The following is a 16,562-nucleotide window of genomic DNA, read 5'->3' as shown; positions in this document are numbered from 1 at the left end:
GACCCAGAAACCATCAATAAAATATCTTATTCTACCACTAAAGACAACGCAGCACTGCTGCATTTATTGCACTGACACTTAAGCGGACCTTTCTTATGAGACGCTTGTTGTCATAGCGACAGCACAGGGAAAACCTGTGGAAACTTGCATGCTTTCTGACTGAGTCATGCCTCCTGAAATCCAAAACACACATTTCAGGATCTACCAGTGGCTCACTCATGTTCTACTACATGCTGTTACAGACAGGAGCTATAACCTTCAAAATGAGAGGTCACATTTACTGATGTGCCACTATTTTGGACACTATAGCCGAGCTGTCAGTCTCCTACACACTTTACCGTTCTTATCTTGCTTAATCTTTGAGTCATGCATTTACCAAAGCCTTCCAATGTTGTTTAATGTAATTAAAGTAACGTTTCCACTTACAAAATAAATGTGTTTACATGCCAAATATTCTGTTTTCAACTTTGCTTGTATTCACCTCATCTGTAACTACATAACACAAGAATTTAGCAGGTAGGACTGCATCCTCACCGCTCCAGGGTCCCTGCTTGCTTAGTTTACTGTCTGTGTAAAGTTTCACATGATCATCACATGTCTGTGTGGGTTTACTTCAGGTTCTTCATTTTCTCCAATCTCATAAAACGCCTGTATTTGGATTGGAAATTTTGGATGCGTGTGTCCTGTGATGGACTGGCATGCCAACCAGAACTGTATTTTCTGCCTGATGCCATCCTGTGCTTCTGGGAGAGGCTCTGGATCATCCTCAACTCTATTCAGTACTTACTGAAGATGAATTAATGAACTAATTTAGACTTTGTGTGAAGAAGCCTGCATCCTGTAAACTTAATCTGATGCAGTCTTTCCAGCACTCAACACTTAGTTCAGAGGAACATGTTGAATTCTTCTCTATGGACATCTAGTGCAGGAAACTTTAATAGTGCTCTATAGAAACCCACAAGATGATTTTTTTTTTTTTTGGAACATCTACAACTGCTAACCAGCCATCAAACCTTGGAATGGTTTCAAAATGTCTTTCGAAATGGCAATTATATTTTCGCAAATATTCACTACACTGATTTTCCTCTTCAGAGTGTCCAGCATTCAGCACCAGTTGGCCAAGTTGGACAGCGAGAGCTGGTCAGGACGTGCCGAGGCCGACCGGGACCGGGACTGCCTGCAGCTGCTGAAGGAGAAGGAGGTGCTCCTGCAGGAGCTGACTCTCCTCGGTGAGCAGCATCACTCCCAGGAGGTGCTGGTCCAGCTAGAGGAGGAGAGACAAAGGTTGGAAGAGGAGGTGCAGAAAGCCCAGAACGCACAGAGTCAGGGGGCCAACCAAAGGTCAGCATTCAAATGCTAGCTGAATAAGGTGATGCGATTAGAGATGACACTGCTGTCATAAGAATATTCTGGGTTGCTGGACTGCATGTGTGCTGCTTCTTGTAGTGAATAAATCCCAGTGCCTTGATGATAAAAGCTGTTATCAGCACGAAGAATCAGAAAATCAGTAAACATTTGATATTGCATTCCAAACCATCATCATGGAGCCATTGTTGTACATCACAAGCGCTCAGCCATGGTGGTCTAGTGTAGATACTTTTGAGTAAATAAGGGCACCCTTATTGCCTTAGCAGGAGCTGCTGCTCTTGAGGAGTGATATAGTGGCGCCAGCAAAATATTCTTTAAGGGTTTTTTTTTTTTTTTTTTTTAAGTGAAATGTCCTTAAACAGAATATGCATATTAATTAAGGCAGTAAATGACAACTTGATGTGTAGCTATAGTGTCATTTTTTTTTCTTTGCACCATGTAAATCCTAATATCTTTTTAAATAATTCTCAGGTAAAACTTTAAACTAAATTTAAGTCGTTATTTTAAAAGAGGGGCTTCCACATGATATTATGAACCAGGTTGAGTGGTTGGTTTTCTTTTTCATTTTTTTGGTTTTGTTTTGTTTTCTGATGTAACTCATATCTTGTGTTAAACATAACTGAAGCAATTAAGTACTTTGAATGTATTTGTGTGTGTGTGTGTGTGTGTGTGTGTGTGTGTGTGTGTGTAGGATACTGCAGCAAGAGAAGAGGAATGTATTACTGAGACAGTTGGAGGAGGCAACCCGCATCACAACCTACCTTCACTCTCAGCTCAAGAGGTACGCGGTTATGTGCATGTCCTGCACTTGAACCTGACGATCTCTTGATATCCCAGTTGACTACTAGGCATTATATAAAATGGACCAGCCCCGAATATGTACATAGTCTTTGCAAGGCAATGCTCTAACAATGGTGCCATGGTATGGTAGTGAGTGTTGTGCTGGTATGAATGGATCAGGCACAACTGCTTTCCCTCTGTAGGAGTCTGAAGAAGCAACCTTTGAACTGTGATGTTTCTTAGTGCTTCAGATTATCCACACATACCAGCATCACACACGCAACCACAGCACTATCACACAGTATGACCCAAGTAATTCTTTGTTTGAAAATAATGTTAGTGTTATTACTTATCGCTTGTTCTGTCTTGTCTCTCTTCTCAGTCTCTCAGCCAGTACCCTAACCATGTCCTCCAGCAGCAGCCGTGGTTCTCTTGCCTCAAGTCGGGGATCGTTGGCGTCTAGCCGTGGCTCTCTGAGCTCACTCAGCTTTACGGATATCTACGGCTTGCCCCAATACGACCGTCAAGAAGCCTGCCTGGACATTCCTGAGCCTAACTGGCGCTACCCCATGCCTGTGGAGCCTTCCTGCAGAGACGTCTCGTCTGTTCTAGGGCCCAAACGTGTCCACGAGGCTCCGCAGTCTCTCACCTCCCTCTCATCTCGCTCTTCTCTCTCCTCCCTCTCCCCCCCTAGTTCTCCCATGGACACGCCGTACCACTCGGGCCCTCCGGACTGCCCCCTGACTCAAATGACAGAGGAGTACATGGAGCTAGCCGGGCGCAGCCTGGTGTTAGAGGGCCTTCGGGGTCAAACCCATGTTCAAACCCAGCAACTAACTGCTCTTCCTGGAGAAGGAGAGGCGGGAGGTTCTACAACAGCTCACCTTCTGGAGGTCAAGGGCAGTAGAGATGGTGGTGTTCAGGGCCTGTTCAGCTCTGCAGGTGAGGAGAGACCATTTACCTGACGCTTTTTAGAAGTCTGCTAAAAGTGTTTCCATGTACTCTTCTCCCCACAGAATGAATTCACAATTGACCTGCTATTTTTACCTGACATTCTCCTTGATACTATTGTCTTCAGTTGTTTTGTTTTTTTTGGAAAATATTTACAGATTTAGGTAAACGTGACAAGTTATATAATAGAATGAAAAGGTTTACACTCCCCTTCATCTGAGTAAAAAAATATATAATTAATGTTCCTCTGAGGGGGGCACAGTGGCTTAGTGGTTAGCATGTTCGCCTCACACCTCGAGGGTCGGGGTTCGATTCCCGCCTCCACCTTGTGTGTGTGGAGTTTGCATGTTCTCCCCGTGCCTCGGAGGTTTCCTCCGGGTACTCCGGTTTCCTCACCCGGGCCAAAGACATGCATGGTAGGTTGATTGGCATCTCTGGAAAATTGTCCCCAGTGTGTGATTGCGTGAGTGACTGAGTGTGTGTGTGTGCCCTGCGATGGGTTGGCACTCCGTCCAGGGTGTATCCTGCCTTGATGCCCGATGACGCCTGAGATAGGCACAGGCTCCCCGTGACCCGAGGTAGTTCGGATAAGCAGTAGAAGATGAATGAATGAATGTTCCTCTGTTTTATAGTTTATCTCCAAAACAATGTATGGTCCCAAGCTGACTATGTTACATCGTTAACATCATACTGTGTCTGTGTGTGTGTGTCTCTGTCTGCGCGTGTGTACGTGCGTGTGTGTGGAGGTGCAGGAGTGACTCTTCGCTCTAACAGTGTCAAACGCAGCGGCCGCCGCCGGGCTCGCCGTGTCTCTGCCGGTATGAATGAAGACGTGTTAGCCACGGACAGCGGCGTGTTTGAGGCCTGGAGCAGAAGGTCAGAGTGGCATTTTTAACATGGACTGACACACAGACGCACACACACAAGCTGAATACAAAGAAATTCATATCCAGGAATATTTAATCCTATATTTTGTGATCCTATTCAGCTGTCACACGTACAGTATATTGCTTTTTACAATAGACAGAAGCCGATCATGCTGTTTTCACACTCAAATCCTGGGACATTACTGCCATACATTAGTTAGTAATATTAATTTGAATCATTTGCCAAAACATTTTTCTATGTTTCTTTGTATTTTCATCACGTCTTATAACAACGATTGTAGTGTTCTGCAACAATAGAAATATTGATCTGAAAAAAAATATAATCTATTTAGTGTTTAATGGCCAAAGGACAAAAAGTTTCTGGCCACCTTTGGGTTTTTCTGTTTTCTGACACAGACACTTTAAGCTTATATATAATGTATTTGTGTGTGTGATATATTATACACACATTATATATAGACAAATATGTGGAGCTGTATTTATTTACTTTAAAATCTTGTCTAGGCTAGTTTTTATCAAAGGTCATGTGAGTAAAAAGCTAGTTTAACAAGCAGACGTCTGCTTAACGACGTCTCAGACCTGGTTTGACGTGAAAGCCGAGGGGCCGTGTCGACGTGAACGCTGAGGGAGCGTGTCGACGTGAACGCCGAGGGAGTGTGTGCGCTGTTTGAGAAACGCTGAAAGCACATTAAGGGTTTCTCTGGTTTTCTGCCATAACTTTTGCCTGACCTAAAACACTCCCTATCCAGTGGTACTAGATTAGTGACACGATCCTTGTCCGTGCTATGCACATGTATAAAACAATCCAGACCCTGTTTACACACTCATTATAGAAATATGTTGTTAATATCTAGTAGTTAGTCTTATTTTTGATTGCTTGTGCTAACTCGTGAGATTTCCTGTATTGCCTGCTGACATCTGTGTCTTAATCATTTGGTGAAATGGTTCTTCCCAGCAGGACAGAGGAGACAGACGAGGTCCTGCTTAACCGAGATGCAATCAGCTCTCCAGAATCCCCTCAGGTCCAGCTGGGACTCCTGTAAGCGTGTCTCTCTCACTCGTTCTCTCTCTCTATCTCTTCTCTATCTCTCTGCTTCTCTTTGTAGTTCACCACTCATCCCACAGACATGCTTCGCCGCGGGGGATCATTTTCACTGTAAAATAATTTAGATAAAATTTAAAGACCCTCTGATTACCACACGGAGATGTTTTTTTTATTTTTGAATCATATAAACAGTGTTTTTCCTGATTTGTTAACATTTCAGTTAGATTCAGTCTGACTTTCTATGCTGAGACATTATGAAATGCACGATTTCTCAACACACGCCGACAAGTGCGTTTACATATAACTCCGTATTTATTTTATTTATTGTCAGCTTCCACTTTTGTGTACTGTAATAATGTCATTCAGAAAGTTTCATACATTTCTACAGGAATCTGGGGATTTCATTGGCCTTGTTATTGAATTACGTGCACTTATAAAGTGCATTTTATTTTTATGTAGTTTTTGATAGGAGCATTATCTGACTCGTGTATTTTATTTTAATTTTTATTTTTTTTTTTATAAATAATTTTTTTATTTTATTGTAATTATTTTTTGAAGGTGCTCGATTTTTTTTTTTATTTTTTTTTTTCCACTTTTCAGTTTGTAATGCCCTGAATTTTTGTGTGCCACTGTGTATTAGATGACTGAAATAATATTACACTTCCTTCAGCTTCTGTAGCCAGACAACTGTCATCGTTATAACTAAATAATAACGCTAGCTGTTCATAGTGAACATCACAGCCATCGGGTCATTAAAAACAAATGAAACACATTTTAGTTGATTTGTCGTTCACTGAGAATTACCTTAAGATTGATGTGATGTTATCTCTGGCTCTGCAGAAGGTTGGTGTTATTTCTAATCCAGGGTTTTTGGGTTAATTTCTGCAGGTATGATTCCAGTTCCATGTCACTGCTGCTTCACGTGCTCCAAGTGAGATATCTGAGCAAGGCCACTGTACGAGATGGCTACAAAGTGTAAGTCTGCTTTTATTTATGCATGAGCTTGTATAGTGGCTTGTATAGACACCATGTTTTACTTTGTAAAGTTTTTTCCTTTGGGTTTTTATTTATTTTATTTATTTATTTATTTAATTTATTTATTGGTCTAAATATAATTTTTATTTTAGCTTTGTGAAGGTGCACGTGCTGCCCATGGATTCCAGTAGGCCGTGCACATACTACTGCTGCAAGGCCCAGGAGCCACGCTCAGCTATCAGCTTTAATGAGGGTTTCCAGATTCTGCTGCCTCCTGGGGGCGCTGTCTCCCACACCCTGCATCTTCAGCTCTGTGCCCTGGGACCACTTGGGCATGACGAACTACTGGTGAGATGAATATGTACAATCACCAATTCCAAAGTTCATAGTTACATTAGAAATAAATGAAACATTAGAAATAAATGCTCATTTTCTTAAACACAAATTGCTTAGTTTTAAAGTGTTTCTTTGTGTGCATCTTTGCCTGTATGGGTGCGTCCTTGCGTGTCTGCCTGTGTGTGTGTGTCTGCCTGTGTGTGTGTGTGTCTGCCTGTGTGTGTGTGTGTGTCTGCCTGTGTGTGTGTGTGTGTCTGCCTGTGTGTGTGTGTCTGCCTGTGTGTGTGTGTCTGCCTGCCTGTGTGTGTGTGTGTGTGTCTGCCTGTGTGTGTGTGTGTCTGCCTGCCTGTGTGTGTGTGTGTCTGCCTGCGTGTGTGTGTGTGTGTGTCTGCCTGCGTGTGTGTGTGTGTGTGTCTGCCTGCGTGTGTCTGCCTGCGTGTGTCTGCCTGCGTGTGTGTCTGCCTGCGTGTGTGTCTGCCTGCGTGTGTGTGTGTGTCTGCCTGCGTGTGTGTGTGTGTCTGCCTGTGTGTGTGTGTGTCTGCCTGCGTGTGTGTGTGTGTGTCTGCCTGCGTGTGTGTGTGTGTGTCTGCCTGCGTGTGTGTGTGTGTGTCTGCCTGCGTGTGTGTGTGTGTCTGCCTGCGTGTGTGTGTGTGTGTCTGCCTGCGTGTGTGTGTGTGTGTCTGCCTGCGTGTGTGTGTGTGTCTGCCTGCGTGTGTGTGTGTGTCTGCCTGCGTGTGTGTGTGTGTCTGCCTGCGTGTGTGTGTGTGTGTCTGCCTGCGTGTGTGTGTGTGTGTCTGCCTGCGTGTGTGTGTGTGTGTGTGTCTGCCTGCGTGTGTGTGTGTGTGTGTCTGCCTGCGTGTGTGTGTGTGTCTGCCTGCGTGTGTGTGTGTGTCTGCCTGCGTGTGTGTGTGTGTCTGCCTGCGTGTGTGTGTGTGTCTGCCTGCGTGTGTGTGTGTGTGTCTGCCTGCGTGTGTGTGTGTGTGTGTGTGTCTGCCTGCGTGTGTGTGTGTGTCTGCCTGCGTGTGTGTGTGTGTGTGTGTGTCTGCCTGCGTGTGTGTGTGTGTGTGTCTGCCTGTGTGTGTGTGTGTCTGCCTGCGTGTGTGTGTGTGTGTGTCTGCCTGCGTGTGTGTGTGTGTCTGCCTGCGTGTGTGTGTGTCTGCCTGCGTGTGTGTGTGTGTGTGTGCCTGCGTGTGTGTGTGTGTGTGTGTGCCTGCGTGTGTGTGTGCCTGCGTGTGTGTGTGTGTGTGTCTGCCTGTGTGTGTGTGTGTCTGCCTGTGTGTGTGTGTGTCTGCCTGTGTGTGTGTGTGTCTGCCTGCGTGTGTGTGTGTGTGTGTGTGTCTGCCTGCGTGTGTGTGTGTGTGTGTGTGTCTGCCTGCGTGTGTGTGTGTGTGTCTGCCTGCGTGTGTGTGTGTGTGTCTGCCTGCGTGTGTGTGTGTGTGTCTGCCTGCGTGTGTGTGTGTGTCTGCCTGCGTGTGTGTGTGTGTCTGCCTGCGTGTGTGTGTGTCTGCCTGCGTGTGTGTGTACACATGCCAGGGCTCAGCACAGGTGGCACTGGCTGATTGTGCGAACAGCACAGAAATGTTGTTCCAGTGGTACCGTATACAGCTGCTGCTGCAGGAGAACCACAGGGCTGAGCCTAGGAGCCTGTGCCAACCCGGACACAGCGTGGACGAGGAAGAGGAGGAGGATGAAGAGCGTAGCAGAGCACAGGTAAGGACAGAGCTCAATGAGAACATTGCTCAAACTGTGCACATGGTTACTTATTCTCTAAACCTCCCACACTGACAGATCTCTCCTGTGTTCTGTGTGTCTGTAGGTGTCGGCGGCAGCACAGCTGAATGAGGGGAAGAGAGAGATGGATCTGAGCGAGGAGGAGCTCGAAAGGAAGGAAGAGCAGGGAGAAGCTGTGTCTGAGAGGTACACTGTTGTAAAGCCAGAATCATGAATGAAATTTAAATATCTAACTATCCTGGTCATGTAACACATGATTATATAGAAATGTTTAAATATGTAAATCTTTATAATTAAAATATGAGGCTTACTGGATTAGTACTCATCGTTATGCCTCATCATCACTGTTGCTTTAATAGTCATATGTACTATAGTTATTTAATTACATAAAATCAATAATTTGATAAAAGTAGGTAACTCTTGGGAACTTTTGTATCTTAAACCTGAAGATCTTTCTTCCCATCTCTTCTCTCTCTCTCTCTCTCTCTCTCTCTCTCTCTCTCTCTCTGTGTGTGTGTTAGGAGTTGGCAGGCTGAATCAGTGGACAGTGGCTGCAGTAACAGCACAGCATTTGTCTCTCCGTGTCCTGAGGGTCTGTGTGCTGAGGGCTTGTGTATAGCCACAGGGGGGCGCTGTGTCCCTCATTCAGAAAGGTCTCACATTCTAAAGGTAACAGACATTTGCATGCCTAAATACTTACTTTTACTCATCCTTTAAATGTGATAAATGAGTATTCATGCAACAATTTAAAAGTTAGGAAGGAGCTTGTGGTTTGTGTTTACAAATGTACTTTTTCTATGTTTTCTATTTAAATTAATTAAATATAAAAAGTGTGGAAATAAGATGTCTGGTGTAAACATCATTCAGTCCAGTCCTAATCTTGCTCTGTGTCTACATGACCTTGTGTGTGTATAATACACATACTATTCATATGCTTTCAGGTTGACAAGGCAACCAACACAGAGCTAATGCGAATGCAGCCTAAGGAGAGGCCCGGGCGATATGGACACGGCCCCCCATTCCTGCGCACAAGCACACTGTCACGCTCACACACATTCTCACCTGGAGCCCGCAGCCAGTATGTCTGCAGGGTGAGTGTCACACTTACAAACTGTTGTATTGAGATCAGCTGCACTTGGGACTCATTCTCTCCCTCTCTTCCCCTCTCTCCCCCTACATTCTCCTCTCTCAGCTGTACCGCAGTGACAGCGACAGCTCCACTCTCCCAAAGAAGTCCCCCTTTATCAGAAACACTCTGGAGAGAAGAACACTGAGATACAAACAGGTGAGCAAAAGAGTCTTCCCGAAAACTGATAAGAGCATGATTGTATGTATTTATTTTTAAATCACCTAGTTTATTAGAAAAAGGAATCCCCAAACCTTCTGCTGTTTTAATTCATAAAAAATAATATGAATAATTGCATGTGATTTTATGGCATAAATGATTTATGATGATAATAATAATAATAATGATTATTGTTACAAAAAAAAATTAATGCACTTTTACATTTGTGTAAATGTAAGGCAGAATCTGTCAAGAATGAATTATAAATGCTTCCCATGCCACACAAATCAGTTTGACTGTATAAAGTGTGTGGTGTGTGCAGCAGCCTCATCGTTCCTCCCTGGCTGAGCAGCCCACGCGTACCTCGCTGGATCTGGAGCTGGACCTCCAGGCATGCCGCACACGGCAGAGGCAGCTGAGTGAGGAGCTGAACGCTCTGAGAGAGCTGAAGATGAGGCTGGAGGAGCCAAGTCAGAGCGTTCAGGGGCCTCAGAGCATCCGTGGTCCAGTGGATCTACCTCACTGGGCCCTGAGGGACGAGCGCTTCCGCAGCCTCCTGCGAGAGGCCCACAGACAAGTACTGCACCTAAACTCATTACCATTACTCTGTGGAACGAACAGTGAGACTTTACACATTTAGATCAGTGTAATACCTATACATGCACGTAAAACACACGATTGATGAAGACACAAACTTACCTGTGTACCTTTTAATACATTAAATAAATAAAGGAATTTGGCCCTGAGGGCAGAGGTGCCACAATATTACTGGCCATCAGATTTCCATGTCAACTTTTATGCTGTTTCCTACTCAGAAGTGGGCTCTCTAATGTAGAAATGAAATAAGTCTGAGCTTGGTGCATTGGGGGGAACATGGGCACATTGAAAAGCTAGAAAGCTAACATTAGTAGTTACAAATTCAACAGTTAACCATATAGTCACTGTAAATGGAAGTTTCTCTCTCTCCCCCTCTCTCTCTCTCTCTCTCTCTCTCTCTCTCAGGCGATGCAGAGCAGACAGGAGCAGAGGCAGGAGGAGGCAGCTGAGAGAAGGTTGCGAAAGGCCTCTAAAGAAGTGTTGCAGATGAGGGGCCAGAGCCACAAAGAGCCGCTCCCTGTGCACACTTTCAGGTAAACCTCCAGCTGCATGGTGCTTTTCCTCCTCAAAGTTATTAGCATAATGATTTGAGTCGTATGTATCTTCTCATCTGGTATACTGGGGTGTAATGATTCACTGATTCCCATCAGTGTTAATATGCAGGTGTTCAGTCCTGACTGAATAATAATACAGGTCCTTCTGTGCTGTAAAGTCTGATGCGCAGCTTATTTACTGGGATTATCATTAATATCATTGCAGTGTTGAGGAATGTGTGTGGAACAAGTCATCATTCCCTCGATTTCTATTTCATTCCGAAACTAAAAGACTTTACTGTGGTGAAAAGCTTGAAGTTACAGCTTTAACTCTGACTCTTACAAAGTACTGACACTGATACTCTTCTCCTGGCAGAAAGTTTTGCCATATCAACAATGTTTTTATTTTCTTTTGTCTGGGATTATGTGCAACATTCATCACATTGTCACACCTGCTGTTCTAGACACTGACACAACAGCGTGTTTGAATGCTCACATGTAACAGCAACGTTTATATTAATGCGCTGCTTCTAATATTTTATTGTTTTTTTAGCTGTAGTAAACAAGTATCAGTATGGCAGTCATCCCACATGATCTAAGAAATGTAGATTCTAAAAGATTTGGTAATGTGGTGTTTATCAGACTAATACTTGTCATCGCTGATGTGAACTTTTTTGGTTAAGGAGACATTTATTTAACATTTACGGTAGTTTTTGTTGCAAGCTCTGTGTCTGTGTGTGTGTGTGTGTGTGTGTGTATGTCTGTGTGTGTGTCTGTCTGTGTGTGTGTGTCTGTCTGTGTGTGTGTGTCTGTCTGTGTGTGTGTGTCTGTCTGTGTGTGTGTGTCTGTCTGTGTGTGTGTGTGTCTGTCTGTGTGTGTGTGTGTCTGTCTGTGTGTGTGTGTGTCTGTCTGTCTGTGTGTGTGTGTGTCTGTCTGCCTGTGTGTCTGTCTGCCTGTGTGTCTGTCTGCCTGTGTGTCTGTCTGCCTGTGTGTCTGTCTGCCTGTGTGTGTGTCTGCCTGTGTGTGTGTCTGCCTGTGTGTGTGTGTCTGCCTGTGTGTGTGTCTGCCTGTGTGTGTGTGTCTGCCTGTGTGTGTGTGTCTGCCTGTGTGTGTGTGTCTGCCTGTGTGTGTGTGTCTGCCTGTGTGTGTGTGTCTGCCTGTGTGTGTGTGTCTGCCTGTGTGTGTGTGTCTGCCTGTGTGTGTGTGTCTGCCTGTGTGTGTGTCTGCCTGTGTGTGTGTGTCTGCCTGTGTGTGTGTGTCTGCCTGTGTGTGTGTGTCTGCCTGTGTGTGTGTGTCTGCCTGTGTGTGTGTGTCTGCCTGTGTGTGTGTGTCTGCCTGTGTGTGTGTGTCTGCCTGTGTGTGTGTGTCTGCCTGTGTGTGTGTGTCTGCCTGTGTGTGTGTGTCTGCGTGTGTGTGTGTGTCTGCCTGTGTGTGTGTGTCTGCCTGTGTGTGTGTGTCTGCCTGTGTGTGTGTGTGTCTGCCTGTGTGTGTGTGTCTGCCTGTGTGTGTGTGTCTGCCTGTGTGTGTGTGTCTGCCTGTGTGTGTGTGTCTGCCTGTGTGTGTGTGTCTGCCTGTGTGTGTGTGTGTGTGTGTGTGTGTGTGTGTCTGCCTGTGTGTGTGTGTGTCTGCCTGTGTGTGTGTGTCTGCCTGTGTGTGTGTGTCTGCCTGTGTGTGTGTCTGCCTGTGTGTGTGTCTGCCTGTGTGTGTGTCTGCCTGTGTGTGTGTCTGCCTGTGTGTGTGTCTGCCTGTGTGTGTGTCTGCCTGTGTGTGTGTCTGCCTGTGTGTGTGTCTGCCTGTGTGTGTGTCTGCCTGTGTGTGTGTCTGCCTGCGTGTGTCTGCCTGCGTGTGTGTCTGCCTGCGTGTGTGTCTGCCTGCGTGTGTGTCTGCCTGCGTGTGTGTCTGCCTGCGTGTGTGTGTGTCTGCCTGCCTGTGTGTGTGTCTGCCTGCCTGTGTGTGTGTCTGCCTGCCTGTGTGTGTGTCTGCCTGCCTGTGTGTCTGCCTGCCTGCCTGTGTGTCTGCCTGCCTGCCTGTGTGTCTGCCTGCCTGCCTGTGTGTCTGCCTGCCTGCCCGCGTGTGTCTGCCTGCCTGCCCGCGTGTGTCTGCCTGCCTGCCCGCGTGTGTCTGCCTGCCTGCCCGCGTGTGTCTGCCTGCCTGCCCGCGTGTGTCTGCCTGCCTGCCCGCGTGTGTCTGCCTGCCTGCCCGCGTGTGTCTGCCTGCCTGCCCGCGTGTGTCTGCCTGCCTGCCCGCGTGTGTCTGCCTGCCTGCCCGCGTGTGTCTGCCTGCCTGCCCGCGTGTGTCTGCCTGCCTGCCCGCGTGTGTCTGCCTGCCTGCCCGCGTGTGTCTGCCTGCCTGCCCGCGTGTGTCTGCCTGCCTGCCCGCGTGTGTCTGCCTGCCTGCCCGCGTGTGTCTGCCTGCCTGCGCGCGTGTGTCTGCCTGCCTGCGCGCGTGTGTGTCTGCCTGCCTGCGCGCGTGTGTGTCTGCCTGCCTGCCCGCGTGTGTCTGCCTGCCTGCCCGCGTGTGTCTGCCTGCCTGCGCGCGTGTGTGTCTGCCTGCCTGCTCGCGTGTGTGTGTCTGCCTGCCTGCGCGCGTGTGTGTGTCTGCCTGCCTGCGCGCGTGTGTGTGTCTGCCTGCCTGCGCGCGTGTGTGTGTCTGCCTGCCTGCGCGCGTGTGTGTGTCTGCCTGCCTGCGCGCGTGTGTGTGTCTGCCTGCCTGCGCGCGTGTGTGTGTCTGCCTGTATGTACGTATGTGTGTGTCTGCCTGTATGTACGTATGTGTGTGTCTGCCTGTATGTACGTATGTGTGTGTCTGCCTGTATGTACGTATGTGTGTGTCTGCCTGTATGTACGTATGTGTGTGTCTGCCTGTGTGTGTGTCTCTGTCTGTGTGTCTGTTTGTGCCTGTCTGTGTGTGCATCTCTGTGTCTGTTTTTCTGTCCGTCTCTGTCTCTGTTTCTCTGTGTGTCTCTGTCTCTGTTTCTCTGTGTGTGTCTCTGTCTCTGTTTCTCTGTGTGTGTCTCTGTCTCTGTTTCTCTGTGTGTGTCTCTGTCTCTGTTTCTCTGTGTGTGTCTCTGTCTCTGTTTCTCTGTGTGTGTCTCTGTCTCTGTTTCTCTGTGTGTGTCTCTGTCTCTGTTTCTCTGTGTGTGTCTCTGTCTCTGTTTCTCTGTGTGTGTCTCTGTCTCTGTTTCTCTGTGTGTGTCTCTGTCTCTGTTTCTCTGTGTGTCTCTGTCTCTGTTTCTCTGTGTGTGTTTCTATGTGTGAATGACTTTATCTGCGGTTTAACATTCAGATCTTTTCTTGGAGGTTTCACAGCTTACATCTAACTATAAACCATTTATGTCGTTCATTAATTAATTATAGATTGTTATTGTTGGCAAATAACACACTCCAGACTGTGCTGTCACACACACATTATGTATAGAGCATGCATTTTTATTGTGTATTATGGCACAGTCTGTCACATGTTATTCCTTACTCTATTCATTATCTGACCTTGATTGGTTAGATGGTGATGAATAAAGAGTAAGGAATAACTGGAGAATTCCTCAGAGCTGTGATATAAATCATGTTGAATCATTGGCTTACATGAGAATCGTTCATATACTCAAAAACTGACGATGTATTGTGATATTGTGATCAGGTAATTAAGATACACAAGCCTTACTGAGTCAGAGTCACCTTGGCGCTGCTCTGACCTTCTCATCCTGTCCTTTACTCTAACAGAGAGAAGATGGCATTCTTCACTAGACCAAGGTTCAACATCCCACCACTGTCAGCCGACGACGTGTGACTCCCCTCCTGGACGCCATACTATCAGATATGAAGTATTTGTCTTTATTTTTTGTATCCATGCCCATGAAGTAATTGGAGCAACCATATAGTTATTTCAGCACAAAGAACAAAATGAAAGTTATGCAAATTTCAACATTCAGCTGCAAAAAAAGGTGTGTGTGCCTACGTGTGTGTGTGTGTGTGTTTGTGTGTGGGTGAAGAGGTGAGCATGTGTATGTACACGCATTCATGCACACACCCATGTGTGCATTTTACTTTGTATCGTGTAATTATTGACATCTCGACTGATTTCCCTTCCTGTTGTAAGGGAAACAGTTCTTTTCTAAGAGAAGAGATGATCTTTTACTCCTGTACAATGTACTTCTGAAAGTGTTTGTGCTTACGTGAGGCTGGAAGACGGGAACAAAGTCAGTTTAGACAAATTCACTGTACTGTAACTTATTTTATAGTACTTTTCCTTGAAGGAAATAAAACTGCTTCCTGCCTTTTTTAAAAAATGTATTTTATAAAGCTAAGAGAAATAGCACTTACTCGAAGTGTTTGACGTACAGTAGAATGAAACTTTCAGCTGATTTTGTTTCTGTTACCTGATTGTTTGGTGTTATTTGCCTAAAATGTCACTTTTTGATTCACTTTTATTACAGTCGTCATTGTCATTTGTGCTATTGTTATATTAAAAATTATTAATATTATTACTTGTACTTTTCAGTATATAGATGACTATATGAAACACTGTTTTCAGTTTTTTTTTTTTTCTAATGGCGTCTGTAGGAACATCTGCAGTGTTACCTCTTTTGTAAAGATAAAAACCATTAAACGTTAAAAGTGCAGCTGTTTGTCATTGTTGTAGTTTCTTTTATTTTTACATTTACTTTTACAGCATTCGAGTGAAACCAGCTTTGTTGTATGGGTTAGAGACTGTATCAGTGAGGAAAAGTCATGAGGCAGAGATGGAGGTAGAAGAGATGATGGAGGACAGGATTGGGAACGAGCACATCACAAGGACAGCCCAGATTAGCTGTTTTGTGGACAAGGACAGAGAGGCTAGACTGAGATGGTTTGGAAATGTACAGAGGAGGGAGATAGTTATATTGGTAGAAGGATGTTGGAGATGGACCTGCCACTTAAGAGGTCAAGAGGAAGGCCAAAGAGGAGATATATGGATGTGTTAAAAAGAGGACATGAAGTTAACTGGTGTGAGAGAAGAGGAAGCCGAGGAAAGAGTTAGGTGGAAACAGATGATTCGCTGTGACGACCCCTAAGGGGAAGAACCGACAGAAGAAGACGACTTTTACAGAATTCGGCAGACTCTCTTATCCAGAAGGGCTTACAGAAATGCTTCAGAGTCTCTGTCATTAACCTTTATACTTGCACTAACAGAATATGATGATGAAATACTCGAAAGCTAGAGGAGTCTGTGTGACCATTATTACAGCAAAGAAAATGGAAATGTTTTGCATTAAGGTTTCTTTAAAACTATTTGCTGCAGTAGTTAAATGAACAAACGACGGTTTTAAATGTACTCTCAGTAATGATGATAATGTAACCTAGTAAGTTAACTTGTGTATTAATTGGTTTGTTTAAATGTTTTAAATCATTAATGTTTTAACTAATTCTTATTCAATCCAGAACCTAAATAATAACAAGAAAGGAAACTTTATTACAGTACCTGGTACTAAATGTTAGGAACTTTAATGAACACTGGGACTAAATATAGGTACTGACTACATCCTCTGTTCTGATTTTTGCCTCTTAATGCCCGCAAACATGTTCAGGTGTGAATTCAGTTATTCATACTGCTCATGATGATTGATAAGTAAATAATTTTAAAAAAGGCGAAGAAGAAACGAGCAGATTTTTCTTATTGCTGACAAAAGGGAACCTTGTCCTCATTTGGGTGACACTGGAGGGTGTGATTTATAAATCGTTTGTATTAATTGTGTATTAATGAGAAGATTGTTGTCTTCAAAGACCACATGGAGTTGGCATCTCCTTTTAGAATGAGAGTCTAACTGGAGCTGGTACATCTATAGATGCCTCATGATCCTCAGAGCATTGGCCTCATCTCAATGAAGATCCGAAATCTTCATGACACAGAACACAAGCAGAGCTGGTACAATTTATCCCATATGAGTAAGCCTGAGGTAATGTTGACGAGGAAAATCTCTCTCAGACGCTCTTAGAAAGAAAGCTTGAGAGGATCCAGACTTAGGAATGAAGCCATCCTCATCTGGATAAAGGAAAAGTATCTACCCTTGCTGTGACCTTCACCTTGTTGGTCTCAAT

General features: G+C 45.1%; 1 protein-coding gene across 5 annotated transcripts in view; it reads left to right on the top strand.

Moving 5' to 3' along the window:
• The window catches only part of wwc3 (WWC family member 3), a 58,596-nt gene extending 43,490 nt beyond the window's left edge, over positions 1–15,106 (top strand). The window contains exons 9-23 of one of the 5 annotated variants that reach the window (XM_060867637.1): positions 1,093–1,341; positions 2,060–2,149; positions 2,531–3,090; positions 3,852–3,975; positions 4,942–5,025; positions 5,920–6,006; positions 6,159–6,354; positions 7,876–8,052; positions 8,159–8,259; positions 8,595–8,742; positions 9,015–9,164; positions 9,266–9,358; positions 9,681–9,935; positions 10,361–10,488; positions 14,208–15,106. In XM_060867637.1, coding sequence (XP_060723620.1) covers positions 1,093–1,341; positions 2,060–2,149; positions 2,531–3,090; positions 3,852–3,975; positions 4,942–5,025; positions 5,920–6,006; positions 6,159–6,354; positions 7,876–8,052; positions 8,159–8,259; positions 8,595–8,742; positions 9,015–9,164; positions 9,266–9,358; positions 9,681–9,935; positions 10,361–10,488; positions 14,208–14,274 — 2,509 coding nt within the window. In that variant the 3' untranslated portion in view covers positions 14,275–15,106. Of the gene's footprint in view, positions 1–1,092; positions 1,342–2,059; positions 2,150–2,530; positions 3,091–3,845; positions 3,976–4,941; positions 5,026–5,919; positions 6,007–6,158; positions 6,355–7,875; positions 8,053–8,158; positions 8,260–8,594; positions 8,743–9,014; positions 9,165–9,265; positions 9,359–9,680; positions 9,936–10,360; positions 10,489–14,207 lie in introns of all 5 variants that reach the window. The other 4 variants (XM_060867635.1, XM_060867636.1, XM_060867634.1 and 1 more) reach the window with 4 other exon arrangements.
• The last annotated feature ends 1,456 nt before the right edge of the window (positions 15,107–16,562 follow it).

Source organism: Tachysurus vachellii, chromosome 4 (genome assembly GCF_030014155.1).
Source record: "Tachysurus vachellii isolate PV-2020 chromosome 4, HZAU_Pvac_v1, whole genome shotgun sequence".
In the NCBI taxonomy this organism is placed as follows: domain Eukaryota; kingdom Metazoa; phylum Chordata; class Actinopteri; order Siluriformes; family Bagridae; genus Tachysurus; species Tachysurus vachellii.
The sequence above is the reverse complement of the archived record's forward strand: the minus strand, read 5'-3'. Positions and strand labels throughout refer to the sequence as shown.